Raw genomic sequence first — 13967 nt, 5'->3', positions numbered from 1 at the left:
CTCCATCTGTTGAATAAATAGTGTTAGACTTGATGAGCTTTAAGATCTTGGGCCTAAAATTCTATGATTTTCCTACCTATGGGCCTTTCCCATCTCAGATATTCTGTGTTCTGACATTCCATGTTCTCTGGTCTCTTCCAAGTCTGGCATTCTATTATTCAGGACCAAAAAATCTCCATGAAGTCATGGAGGGGATTTATTCTGCTCCAAGTCCCAAAATGAGCCTAAACCATGACCAACAAATGTGTGCTATAGGTCACAAGAGGGTCTGGGTAAGAGAGTACAGATGAGGAGAGAAAGTCCTCCATTGGAGGAAAATGCTTTAGTTCTTTCTCTCTCCCACAAAAAATCAAGGGTCTAGTGGGCAAAAGACATATTTGGGGGATGCTGGAAGTTACAAATGCCAGCAAGGATCCCTTCCTGAAAGATCACAGGATTTAAAACTAGAAGAGACTTTAAGAGATCATCTAGTGCAACTCTGATAATAGTTTATGGCTCCAAAAGAAAAGGAGACTGACCACTTCCACAGAGCAAACAGCAGAGGTAGGATTTGAACCTAGGGTATCTAACTCTAGATCCAATGTTCTTGTTTCATCTTATCTCTGATTCCAAACAAAGGCCTCTGTGGTTGGCTGAGGCAATTCCCAGAAAGCTTCTAAGTGGACAGAAACCCCTGTGGTGGCATATATTCCACTCTGTCACTGAACCTCCCTATACCTCCAGGATGCCAGCTTTTATACTTCTCAATATCCAGGTCTGTAGGGGGAAGATCCTAGGGCCTGTAGGAGGTCACTTGAGTCCTCATGTACTAGGGCAAGCTCAACTATTGCTTGAGCAGCAAAATAACCCTGGTCCACTAAGCTCTCACTAAGCCAAATGATCTTATTATTCCAGCTCAGGTACAATTCTGGAAAGTTTTACCTATTTTCAGAGACCTTTCCTAACTGGTCCAGCCCACCATACTTAATGTGCTTTGTTCTTGGAGCTGATAAGACTACACTATCTTTTGTGTAATGCTAGAGTTGGACTTTTTTTTTTTTAGCCCTTATCTGAGATTTCTTTTATTCCCTTTCTCCCATATGGGATTGGCTGAATTGAATAAAATTTTTAGAAAGACAGGATTTAGAAAATTCATGTTGTCTCTGTGGTTTGAGGTTGGGGGAAGGTTTTGGGTTGGGAAGCCCCAGGGCCTACACTAGCAATTTTTTGGGAAAAAAATTCAAAGTTGCCCAGAGACAAGGGGAAATTAGGGAAGCCAGGGCATAGAACTTACCAATTTGATAGCTACGTATTCATTTGTATAGAGATTCTTTCCTGAACAAAGAAAGAAAGAAAAAGAAGTGGTTAATTGTAAATACATGGTTGGTAAGAACTGTACAACCTGAGACACTCTAGAACAATCAATCTGGGCTTGGCTCTAATCCACACAAAATTCAGTTTAAAATCAAAGCCTGGCACCTCTCCACTCATCTCTCCTCCTTCCACTTCCTGGATCATTTTTTCTTAGGAAGACACTGAAGAACAATCTTCAATGACTCCCTCTTGCTTCCATGCCTCTCCTCTCTAACAGTTTATTTATAAAGCTCTTTAGGGCTTATAAAATGCTTTCCTCACTAAGCTCTTCTACAATAGGGATAAATATGAATCCTCCATTTTACAGGGAGGAAACTGAGGCTCAGAAGGATAAAGTGACATACCTCTGGGAACAAAGCTAAGAAGCCAGTCTTTTGGCCTCAGGCCCAGCCCCCTTTCTACTCTAAATGCTAAAAATCCAAGGTGTCTCCCTCACCAACCCCAGGTGGCACCACTCCACCTTCTAAGCTTAACTTCATATTCCTCTCCTCCAAACCCCTGAATCACTGAAGCCTCCCTCCCAGAGCTCTTTGGTCCCTGTGTCTCCACTCCCCTTCTCTTCAAGCTGAATTCTTAGACAGGCCCAACTCAAAGGTACCATCCTTTTCCTGTACCCACCCAAGGCTAATGCTGGCTTTGCCAAGTGCTTTGTTTTTTTACTGACCACACTTCTAGACTATAAACTCAATAAGGAATGGCTGGCTCTGCATAACCATTTTGATGTTTGTTGAATCAATACTGCATTTCAGAGAACTCAAGAGGCACATACATGCACAGCCTCTCCCTTCTGGGGAAGAGGGCAGGGGATGAATGTGAGTAGCACTAATGAAGGTTAGAAGTGAGAGCGTACTCAGAGGAGAAATGACTGCAACTGGTTGCTTTCCAAGATGGACATGCCTCAGTCAATCTCCATGAGACCTCTCTAAAAGGGGCAGACAAGGAGCCCTGGTGGCTCTACCTTGCTAGAGTAGTGAAGTGCCTAAGATATCATTTAGTCTATTTTGGCAAATGTCAGTTCCCCGAGGATAAGATATGGCTTTTTTTTTTTTTGGGGGGGGGGGGTGGTGGGGGTGGTGGCTCCTTTGTAACTTTAGAACCTAGCACAATGCCTAAGACATTGTTTGTTGAAATGAACTCTTCCCTCCACACTGTACAAAGGAAGAAACAAGTCTAGAGGGAAAATGAGACTTATCCCATTAAATAAGTTGCCAAGCTGGAATTGGATCCCCAATGTTCTGACTTCAAGTTGTGTTCTCTCCTTGTACAATGCTGGTATCTGACTGTTGTTTGAAGGATGATATACAGCAGGTAACGAGCTGGGAGGACTTTCCTATTCGCTGCTAAAGGAGCCCTTCCAATGTGAAACAAGTATCACCCACCTTCTAATTACCCCAAATAGGCATTCCCCAGGGAGCCAGCTTCTGGTTCAGGAGGGAGGGTGCCTAAGGTCAAAGCTTTCCCTTAGGTGTTAGTGTGCTGAAAAAAGGTCTCCCTTCTCAGGTCATAGTTTGTTTTTAAATTCATAAAATGGGAATAATATAGCCTACTTTAAAACTCTCTAAGCTATTGTAGGAGAGAGCTTTGTAAATGGCAAAGTGAGAGAGGAAGAAATGGGAGCCTGTCCTACCCCATTTTGGTAAAATGAAAGCAAAGTCTTTTCTTCTGCTCAACATGTACTGGGCTAGGCAGCTCATCTGGGGATGGCTACAGAGTGGCAACTTCTCCCCCAGGAGAAGAAACTTCAGCTATTCCCAAATGTAGCTAACTTCTTCCTCTAAAAATTTTATCTCTCTGAAAGGAAAATTCTCTCTACCTCAAAACTACTCAAAGTTTCTAATTGCTTTTATTCTCACAAGACTGGTCTGCATTCTTCCTGTGCCAGAGCTCAGCTCATGCTGCCCCCCCTTGCCTTGAATGCATTTCCCCAATTTCCCCTCCTACTCTCCATTTCCATTTGCTTAAGTTCCTCCTTTCCTTGGAAGAACCAGCTCAGATGCCACCTTCTCCATGAAGTTTCTGTTGAATCCCCAACTGAAAGGGTTTCCTCCATCCCTCAATTTCCCTAAATTGTTGCTTAGCTCTTGTCCTTGTCACATTCTATCTTGTATCCTGATTAGTTGTGGATAGCAAGGCATATGATTTTTTTTTATCTTCACCTCATAAGTACAGAGCTTTCTGTATAGTAAATACATTTCTGCTGACTATTAACACCAATTACATGCTGCACTAAGGATTTTGACTAGCAAGAACTGGGAGAAAAGTGGGACTTATAACCAATGTGGGATCCAAGAGCCCTGCCCAGGACCATCCCAGACAGTCTACTGGAAAAAAATGAGACCATCAACACTAGGTTTCAGGCTCAGGGTAGAGAAACAGCAATGAGACACCCCCACATACCCCCAATATGCTACCATCAAGGCTCAGGAATTTAAGAGAGACAAGGGCTAAAGAATGTCAGACCTCAGTATCAAGGACAGAACTCCTATAGTATTCTTGCTCCTTCAACAACTATATGAGCTTTAGAAAAGCATGTTGTCTGTCCTAAAAAATATAGAAAAGGGGACCAGAAATTGGGTAGCACATTCTCAGGATAGTACCCAACCTGGAGGAACATCAGGTTGATAATGGGATAGAAAAGTAAGTCCAACATGGACTGGTTGAAAAGACTGGGGATGTAGATATGGGTAGGGGAAGGTCAGAAGGATGGAGTTCTTCAAAATCATTTCAAACAACATTTATAGCCTGTCTGTCTACAGTAGATAAGGTTCTGCCTGGGACCAAGGAATACAAATACTCTTGTACACTCAAGGGGATTCCATTCAACTGAAGAGCTATTCCTGGATATTCCTGGATCTGAAGAGCTGTCACCTGGAAGAGCAATTATAGCCTGATTCTGGCCCTACAGAGTAGGTCTGGAGAAAAGGAGACTTTGGTTTTGATGTAAGGGAAAACTTCCTAAAAATAATGATCTCTTGCCCAACCCTGGAAGTCTCCACTGGAGGCTAGAGACTTTTCAGGGACTCATGCCTATTTAAGGAGGGGCTGGATTTCATCTAAGGGGATGTCTAAGACATGTCATCATGTCTAAGGGGACTTCTGGCCTAGATCTTTGATCTGTGTGCTTCCCCAACTACCAGAGGACTAGGAGAATAATGTAAGCTTCCATCCCTGGATGTCAGGGGGATAGATGGGCTGGGCTGACAGCAGAGAGAGAGGTAACTAGTAAGTTGAATTCAAGTAGGTGTCCAGTTTTAATAGACTTTACAGGGGAGGGGAAATCATCATCAAGACACTATTTGGTGTAAAATCCAGTTGATTTGCTCATTGGCTATGGGAGGGATGTTGGAGGAGGGGAGGGAAAGAACATAAATCATGTAACCATGGAAAAATTCTCTTAATCAATTAAATAAAAAATTAAAATAAATAAATGAATAAAGACACTAAAAAAATTGACTTTACAATGAGGGAGTTTCTATCCTACTCTCCAGGTAATTCCTGTCCATATCATTTTGAGGAGGTAAATAAATATAGTCAAGTCCAAGGGAAAAGAGAGGGGGGAAAAGACTGTTCCTCTTGGTTTGGGAGGACTATCAAGGTCAAAGCCTTTTCTCAAAACCATGGTCTTAGGCAATGAGAGCAACAAGTACCAGCTTTTTAAAAGGGGCTCCAATCTTTGTCATCTGCCTTTATGTTGAAGTTGTTGCAATTATTGTGTCCAAGAAGAGAAAAGGGATCAGAGTATTATGGACAAAAGTTCTTGACCCACTGGGAGTCCACGTTCTCAGAACTCTCTCCTGGAATAATAGCAATACGGTATAATCTAGAGAACATCCTGTCCTGGGAGGCAAGAGATTGATGTTCCAATGTCTCAGCTCTGCCACCACTTTGTTAAGCAAGTGATTTCCCATCTCTGGGCTTTTATTTTCTATTCGTCTTACTTTGAATTCTTTTTCTACTGCTACTACTACTACATTCTACTACTGAATGGACTCTGAAAAGCAGAAAGTACATAGCATACTAAATGGTTCATCCATAACATATTTGCTTCCATGTCTCAGACTAGGGTGGGAGGAACAGAGCTGAACACAGTGCAAAAAAATTCTGGGGGGTGTAAACCTCAAAATTTCTTAGACTTATAAATGTTGGAAATTTCACCATTGGGAAATTACATACTTGAAAAATTTCCTATTGATAGTGGGTCTTGGCTATTGGAATGTGAACCCCATTGGCATGAGAATTTCCTCCTCCTCCCTTCTTAAGATTACTTTAGGACAGAAACCTTTTGCTGAACAATGGAAAGGACTTTGACCTATGCTTAAGCATAGAACAGGAATTTCTTTGAGTCATGATTAATTTTAGAATTGATACAATGGAGATACTTGGAATCAATCTCCACCCTACTCAGTCCTAACAGGATTGAGGAAAGGCTGCAGCATAGATCAAAATTTAATTATTCCAATCTCTACCCTACTCAGGTTAACAGGATTTAGGAAGGGCTGTAGCAAAGGATCAAAGATTTAATTATTTGAAAATATGACCTTCAACAGACATGTGCAAAGCCAGAGACCTCTGGGCGGTCCTGGGTTAAGCTAGAGCCTCCATTGGCACAGGGAAATTGATGGACAGTGATTGGTAGATGTGAGAACTGAGGGGAGGTAACTTGGATGGTTTCCTTAAAGATAGAGGGCTCTGAAGACTCAGGGTGGTGGTTGAGGAGTTTGTCTGAGTGGTTGGAGTGTGCTCTGAGAAGCTTGCTCTGAAGGAAGCTGAAGGTGGGGGCCTCTGAGACTGTTTCTCCATTTTGGTCACGTGAGTAATAGGGACTGATCTCTTTTCTTTGCCCCAGCTATCTAAGGGCTTGGGCCTTTTGGCCCAGCCTAAACAGAGGGGGTATTTAAGCCCTATTCCCTTCTCTCCCCTTTCTCTCTCTCTATCTCTAATTCCTTTCTTCCTCCTGTTTGTAATTAAACTCCATAAAAGGCTGACGGCTGACTTGAGTTTTCATTTAGGAATTACATAGCTGAATTCCTTGGCGACCTTAAATTAATATAAGTCTTTTAAAGTGATTTCCTTGTCACAGGGGTTGGGGGGGGGGGGCAGCTGGGTAGCTGAGTGTATTGAGAGCCAGGCCTAGAGATGGGAGGTTCTAGGTTCAAATCTCAGCCACTTCCTAGCTGTGTGACCCTGGGCAAGTCACCTGACCCCCATTGCCTAGCCCTTACCACTCTTCTGCCTTGGAGCCAACACACAGTATTGACTCCAAGACAGAAGGTAAGGATTTAAGGAAAAAAAAAAGAATTCTAGGTCTTGAGCCTGTTGAAATTCAACAACTCCTTGACCTTGCAATGATTCCTTTCCTGGACTGTACATCTCCCTACCAAGGTGGGCTCAGTCCTAAAGCAAACATTCTGTGCACCCAACGGTAGGGACCCGTGTGTGCACACACGTGTGCTGGGGGTAAGTTGGGTTTTGTGAATCATCCATGCCCATAGGGAACACTGTTTAGGGCTGAAGGGATAAAGGAAGTGGCAGGCAGAAACATTTCCTATGCTTTCCCATTTCTGTACATTGGAATGCCCTACTTTGGCCTAATGAGACCCTCAAGGCCTTGCTCAATAACTATTTCTTCCTCAAAGTAAGCCCTCTCTGATTGCCTCTCACTCCCACTTATAGCTCATCACAGCCCTTTGGTACATTTACCTATATATTTATACTTATACAGCCATGCCTTCTCTCCCACTAGACTTACTAAATCCTTGAAAGCAAGGATGATGTATCATCCCTTAAGTCTCTCTACCCCACTACATATCACTGAATATTTGTTAGCCCAAAATGTAGAGATGGGGGACAAGAGCAAAACTGTTATATGTTAAGGAATAAATGAGATCTTGGGGCTGAGACCAGAAATTACAAATACTGAGAAAGTATGGGAAGTATGCTTTGGCAATTTCTTTCCAGCTTCTTCCCTTGGAAGGAAGCAGGCTCTATAGCACAATGTGTTAGAAACAAGACTAGCATGGACATAAGGAGCCTGAGGTGCCAGGCCTGGCGCTGACTCTACAAGTGACTTTTGACCAAATCACTTTCCTTCTTGGGGCCTCAGTTTCCTCTGCCAAACGAGGTGCCTGCATGCTAGGTAATCTCTAAAGACCCCTTTCCAGCCCTATATCCTATTTCTTTTTGGTGTCATGGTTTAATAGCCAAGTGGGAGGGGGATCTTGAAGAAGGATGAGGTGCCGAGTAGATGAGTACTTGGGAGGCCTAGTGGGCAGAACTATGGGCCTGGACTCAGGAAACCTATCTTACTAGTTATAGATATATCATATGCAAGTCAAAAATCTCAGTTTTTTTTAAATCTGTAAAAAAAGCTTCAGAATGCCATATGAATGAGCAATTCTTACTACTAGTCTTTGGACTACCACTCATCTGGTGATTTTCCAAAGTCTGCTACTTTAGAATAGGATAAGAAAAGCTAATCAACCATAAGACTTGAAATCAAGGCCATGTCTGCCTATGTCTATCTTCCCTTAGTTTCTTGGTAGTAGATGGATGATATCTTGGTGGACACCTTCTAAAAGGTTTATTCAGAATATGGCCTATCTAGTAGTCTTGATAGAACTGTAGGATCCAAAAAGCAAAGTTCTATGGAGAAGGTTATAGGTTTGGATCTCCAAAAGGAAGAAAAAAGTATACGTGGGTGGGTCCAGGGTCCAAAAAATTCAAACAAGAAAATTTTGGGGCACATCATCTAATATGTTCTTCAAGAATGGAAGCAATGTCAATGATTAAAGGAATGGTCATGAAATAAATAAAATGAAGCTGCAAGCTGTTATCATGCATTACAAGTACTTTAAGCCCCAGAGAAGACCGGCTGGTGTTTATGGATGTGGAATTTTGCATTCCATTAAAACACTATTCGTGTTTTTGTTTAACTGATTTCCTTTCCTTTGGAACAAAGGAAGAGGTAATAGGGAGTGGAAAAGAGTGAAGGGCATAGAGATATGTTTTAAAAATAGGTACTAATGGACAACTAGGTAGCACAGTGGATAGAGAGCCAGGACTGGTGCTAGAAGCCCTTAAGACTCGAAATCAGGCCTCAGACATTTCCTAGATGTGTGACCTTGGTTAAGTCACTTAACCCCAATTGCCTAGCCTTTGCTGCTCTCTTGTCTTAGAATTGATACTAAGACAAAGGGTAAGGGTTAAAAAAAAAAAGATAATAGGTGATAAAAAGGAACCCCTAATTTTCCCCAAAGTGGGGATATGGAACATTGTCAGTCATACTCTCTAGCCCAAGCTCTCTCGTGAAAGATGGCAAAGTATTTCTGAGAATTATTTCCAAGAACCATCAAAGCAAAGCTATAAGTTTGGGGAGTGAGCTCTTGGCTTCAGCCTCCTTTACCCTGACCCATTGTCTGGCCTCAGAAGGGCCTCATCTCCCTCTGGAATATGACATAGATGTATGGTATCCTAGGGGAAGAGATGTGGGCAGAAAGCCCATGGGGCTGCCCCCACCTTTGTTTCTGAGGTCTTCCTCTCAGAGGGCAGTAAAGATCATGCCATCTGGCTGTGGGGGTGGTGCTAAGTTTTCTAGGATATGAGGCCAGAAACTCTGCAGGACCAGCTGCCCCAGGCCTCCCAGGACAGCAAGATAATCAGTATTAGAACTGCTACTTTAATTTAAGCTTTTCTTTGTCTGTTCTCCCTGTCTTTGTGTGGCAGTGGCAACAAGCTCAGAAGGACACTTGGAGTCAAGGGTGAATAAAGCTCTAGGGAGGTCGGTCAGCACAGAGAAAGCAAGGTCTAAGGCTGGTAGCTTTCTGCACAGAGTATAAAACGTAATCAGTGTCAATCTGACACACCTTCCAGAAGTAAGTCAAGGAGAAGTCTAGGGGTTTGGATAGGGCTTCAAGCCAAGAAACTACCAAAAAGCTTAAAGGAAGGAGGGAGAGAATAAGGTATTTTCATAAAGAATAGAACCTCAGATTTGTAAGAGACCTCAGAGCTGAGCAGAAATCTACCTTACAGTAACATTCTAGACAAGAGGTCACCTAATCTACTTAAAGCCCTCCAGTGACTGAAAAGTGATTTTTCCAGGCCAACCAGTCACAGATGGAATATTAGGAGCTATTCAATCTCTTCATTTTACAGATGCTGAAAATGAATCTCAAGGTTAGAGGACTTGCAGCAGCCACACAGGTAGTGTCAGAATTAAGATCTGAACCAAGGCTCTATGGTTCTCTGCTATTGAACAGCTTTTCCCCTTATGACACAGCATCTGCTACCCACTCTACCTTCCCTCCCTTTTGCCCTCTGGAACTCTCCAGATCCAGTATCTAAATACTGTAAACCTTAAAATTTCTTAGACTAAGGTTTCTGTCCTAAAGCAGTCCCAAGTAGGGAGGAGAAGGATCCTCCCATGCCAAGGGGGTTCTTACTATCAGTAGGAAATTTTTTCCAGTATGAGATTTCCCAATGGGGAAATTTCCAACATTCATAAGTCTAAGAAATTTTAAGGTTTACAATACTCTATTCCAATTCTAAAGCTTCTCTTCAGTTTAAGCATTCCCAGTTTCTAGAAAATGATGGATGACAGTCTCTTCCCCATCTTAGTCTGGCTGTTCTGGCTATATTCCAGTTTCTCAATTTTGTTCCTAAAATATGGAACCCAGAGCTACATAATACTACACGGAGGATCTAGGTAAGGTTGAAAACAATGCAACTATCTAACTCCTCCTTACAGATATACTGAAAATATGGACTTGGAGCCTGAAGACTCAGATTCAAAACCTAAGGTCAACCTTTATGGCTGCTTTATCACACCATGAACAAGTCTAATATCCTACAGATCTGGTTTGATCATTCCAGTGATAGGATGAGTGAGGCACATGAGGGGTAGGTTCCTGTGCCCCCAACAAGAGAAGGAATTGATGGGAGTGGGTAAGAGGTGAGAGGTGGCTTCACCTGGCCACCTATCAGTAATATGCTCCGAACAGTGGGAGGTTAACTAGATAATGGGGGTGAGGAATGCCTCTGGTTCATAATAGGGCTTATCCCTTCTTGAGTTCTCAGCACACTGGCAATGCAAAGGACACAGGGAGCATTAGGGCAGAGACACTGCAGTTGGGGGCATTTCAGAAACCTAAAAAGAATATTGAATTTAAAGCCTTTCTGAAACCTGGATTTGAAAACCTAACTGGGATATTTATTACCTGCATAAACCTGAGCAAATCACTAAAGTCATAAGTGCCTTTTCTAATTCTAAATGCTAGGAGACTATCTTCCTGAGATACACCAATTCAGAGAAATGAGATGAGGAAAGTTTTAATGAAAATAATGAATCCTAGCTATGGTTCCTGGGGAAGGCAAAGCTGTGAGTCTACAGTAAGACATGAAACAGGTGAAATTCAATTAATGAAAGCTTTTATGAAGCTCAGATTGGACATAACTGACAACTACAGGTTCTGATGCAGACAAAGGGACAAGAAGATTCACTAGGAGATAGATGGAAGATACAGGAGTACTTTTAGAGAATATACTGAGTGCTAACTTTGAGAACACCTTAGTTTTCCCAGAGCCATAAAACAGGACTAGCACCCCTTCCCCCACACCTAACTGCTTTGAAAATCTCTTTGCAAAGGTCAAGGAATCAAAAGATTTAGAGTTAGAAGGGATTTTTGAACTTTGAATTTAATCTAACCCCTTTTACAAAAGTCACATGTGTAATTCCAATTCAGTGATCATAGGGTCTAGGAAGTTGCTCAAGGGAAAGGGAATGAATGAGTTTCCTGTCTCTCCTAGGGGGATACCTAGTGTAGAAAACTCTGGATAGAGCAGTAGGAAAGAGGTTTAACTTAAGACAAGAAACCTCAGTCTAGGAAGCAAAAAGAGATGGCTAAATGTAGTAGGTAGCACCCAGAGTTGGCCCTGCAGATGATAGGAAAAAGATCTTTCCCTCTTCCCAGCTCCTCAGTTCCTAGAATCACTGGCCTTTTCTGTGAGTCTCTTTTAGGATATGGCTCCAGACTATCATTGGATGGAATGTAACTTAATATTTATGATCTCTCAAGACAGAATCAATGTTAAGTTCCTGATGCATCCTTTGCCACCTTAATGAACTGAATGACAGGATGGAAAAACTAAGTAAGAAGCTGGTTGAGAAGAATCAAGCCAGGCCTCATCAGAGCTGTGCCAGTGACAGTCACATAATCAATGAATCTCAAAGCTGAATGGTGAGTCAATGGCCACCTGCTTCCCCTCACCCCATGTAAACAGGAATAATATCATCCCCCGCCCCCCAAAGGATCATTAACAACTGATGAGCCAGATAGTTTGGCCTTGCAGACCTTCAAAGATGAAGAGCTCACCATCTTTCTGCCCATTCCACAGTTAAAATTATCAGTAAGTTTTTCCTTACAGAGTCAAAATCTACCCCTCTGTGACTTCTCTCCACTGTTCTAAGCCTAGTCCTCAGAGGATAAATGGAACAAGTCTAATTCTTTTTCCCTGTGACAACCCTTTGAAAATCCGTAAGTCCTCCCTAAGTTTTCTCTATTCTAGGCTAAACTTTCAGGGTTCCTAAACTAATTATGGTATCTACTTCCCTTATGATACTGATTATCTCCTATTCATAAGCTTATCAATGTCAATCCTACCCAGGGACCTCTTAGTGACATTTTTGTGGCTGATACTTGTTGGAAGCTCAAGTAAAATGTTAACTTTTAAGCTGGTTCACGCTGATCCCCATCCCAGGCCATAAGCCCCAACACATCCCTCTAGAGCAGCACTGGTGAATCTTTTTTAGAGATCGCATGACCAGACTGCAACTTCAAGCTGTTAGCCTCCCAAGTTATCCCATATAGTGAAGGGAGGAAGTGCTCACATTGGGCAGCTGGAGAGAGGGGAGGGACACGCAAAAAATGTCCTTAGGCACTGTGGAGAGGGGGAACAGAGCAGCCCTGGACACCTGTGCCATGCCTTTGCCAACATGGCTCTAGGGGTATACTTTCCAACTACTGAGAAATTTCAGAAACCATATGTTTATGAAAATAAATGTGCCATTTGCCTGACCTCCACCTCCCAGTTTCAAACTAATATGTATTAAGTGACCACCCTGTGTTGAAACTAAAAAAGGCAAAGACAAGGATCCTTGGAGAACACTCACTCAAGGAAAGAAGAAACACAAACTCTCCTTATGGACAGCCCTGGCATCAAGAGCAGACAAGAAACTAGTTCAGGAATCACAAAGCTCAGTGACTCTCCAAAAGAGCTCAGAGTGGGCAGTGTGGTAGGGAGGACTTGTAAAGCTCAGCAAGAGAGATTCTTGTCCCCTTCTCCCATGTAGAGGGGCTGGGAGGGAAGAGTCAGGATGTAGCATTTGACTAAAAAAAACTCTGGTTTGGTCATCAGCCCCAGAGCTCCAAGAGTCATGCATTTGTGGAGGTCTGTACTAAGCAATAACAATTCCTGTCCTCTGGGCAGGTCTTCAGAAAGAGTTTATTAAATTATTTGGGGGGAATAAAAGGTGCTGGCTTATGCTTAAAAAGTAAAAAAAAAAAGACTACCAGGGGCCTTTTACCTACCTCTTCAAACCTAATCACTTGTACTATCTTGGTATTTTTATGTGTGTGCTATTTCTCACTCAATAGAAGGGAAGCCCCTGAAGGGTAGGGTCTGTTTGTATCCCTAGTACCTCACTCACAGGTAGCAGATGCTTGCTTACTTAAGGTTTGCTTGCTGAAGATGTAATTGATATGCTTATACTAATTACTCATGGACCTGTCAAAGTTAGCTGATAGCAGCCTGCCATTACAAAGTCTGTATATTTGACTCCAGGGCAAAGAGGAGGACATTAAGGGCATCAGTCAAAGCAGCTCAAAGTCACACAGCCAGTTAGTTAGCAAATCTAAGATTCCGAACTAGACTTCCCCCCTCTTTCCTCACTTACCAAACTAGTACTTTATTCGATTAACCTATGCCAAACATGGCAAATGTTTTAAGTGAATACTTAGTAAACATAAAGTCATAATGTATTCCAAGGCCAACGATTTGAGATCCAGAGTTTTTCTCTACGTGTGTGTGTGTGTGTGTGTGTGTGTGTGTGTGTGTGTGTGTGTGTGTGTGAGAGAGAGAGAGAGAGAGAGAGAGAGAGAGAGAGAGAGAGAGAAGATACAGGTGGTTAATGAAAGGCTCTGAAGGCAAGTGAATCAACTGAAAATTAACTCACAGCGTGGCTGTACTGACAGAGGTGGAAGATGGCATTGAGAGCCTACTACAAGGTACTTCTTGAGCCTCTATTAAGTATGGCCCTGGGCTGGGTACTCTAAGAGACAGAAAGACAAGACATTGCCCCTGTCCAGCACACTCTGAGAGGTGAGTAAGGAGAGGGACACACACGCACACAGAATAATTAAGGAACTGAAGTTAATTGATGCTCTGGTCTTCATGAGGGGCATCAAAAATCAGAAGTCATAGAATTTCAGAAGAAGGAGGGAGGGAGGGAAGGAGGAAGGAGGAAGGAAGGGAGGGAAGGAGAGAGAGACAGAGACAGACAGTTAAGAAGCAGAACCAAGATTGGAACTTTAAGTGATCAGACTCTAAAGCAGTTGCTTTTT

The 13967-nt window shown here is 42.6% G+C and overlaps 1 protein-coding gene across 8 annotated transcripts in view; it reads right to left on the bottom strand.

Annotated features, from left to right (window-relative positions):
• Window positions 1–13967, bottom strand: part of CSNK1G2 (casein kinase 1 gamma 2) — a 95362-nt gene that overhangs the window by 11317 nt on the left and 70078 nt on the right. For all 8 annotated transcript variants that reach the window (XM_056820686.1, XM_056820690.1, XM_056820683.1 and 5 more), the window contains one exon: window positions 1274–1314. In XM_056820686.1, coding sequence (XP_056676664.1) covers window positions 1274–1314 — 41 coding nt within the window. The remainder of the gene's footprint in view (window positions 1–1273; window positions 1315–13967) is intronic.

Source organism: Monodelphis domestica, chromosome 3 (genome assembly GCF_027887165.1).
Source record: "Monodelphis domestica isolate mMonDom1 chromosome 3, mMonDom1.pri, whole genome shotgun sequence".
Lineage (NCBI taxonomy): Eukaryota > Metazoa > Chordata > Mammalia > Didelphimorphia > Didelphidae > Monodelphis > Monodelphis domestica.
This window is presented reverse-complemented; position numbering and strand designations above follow the sequence as displayed.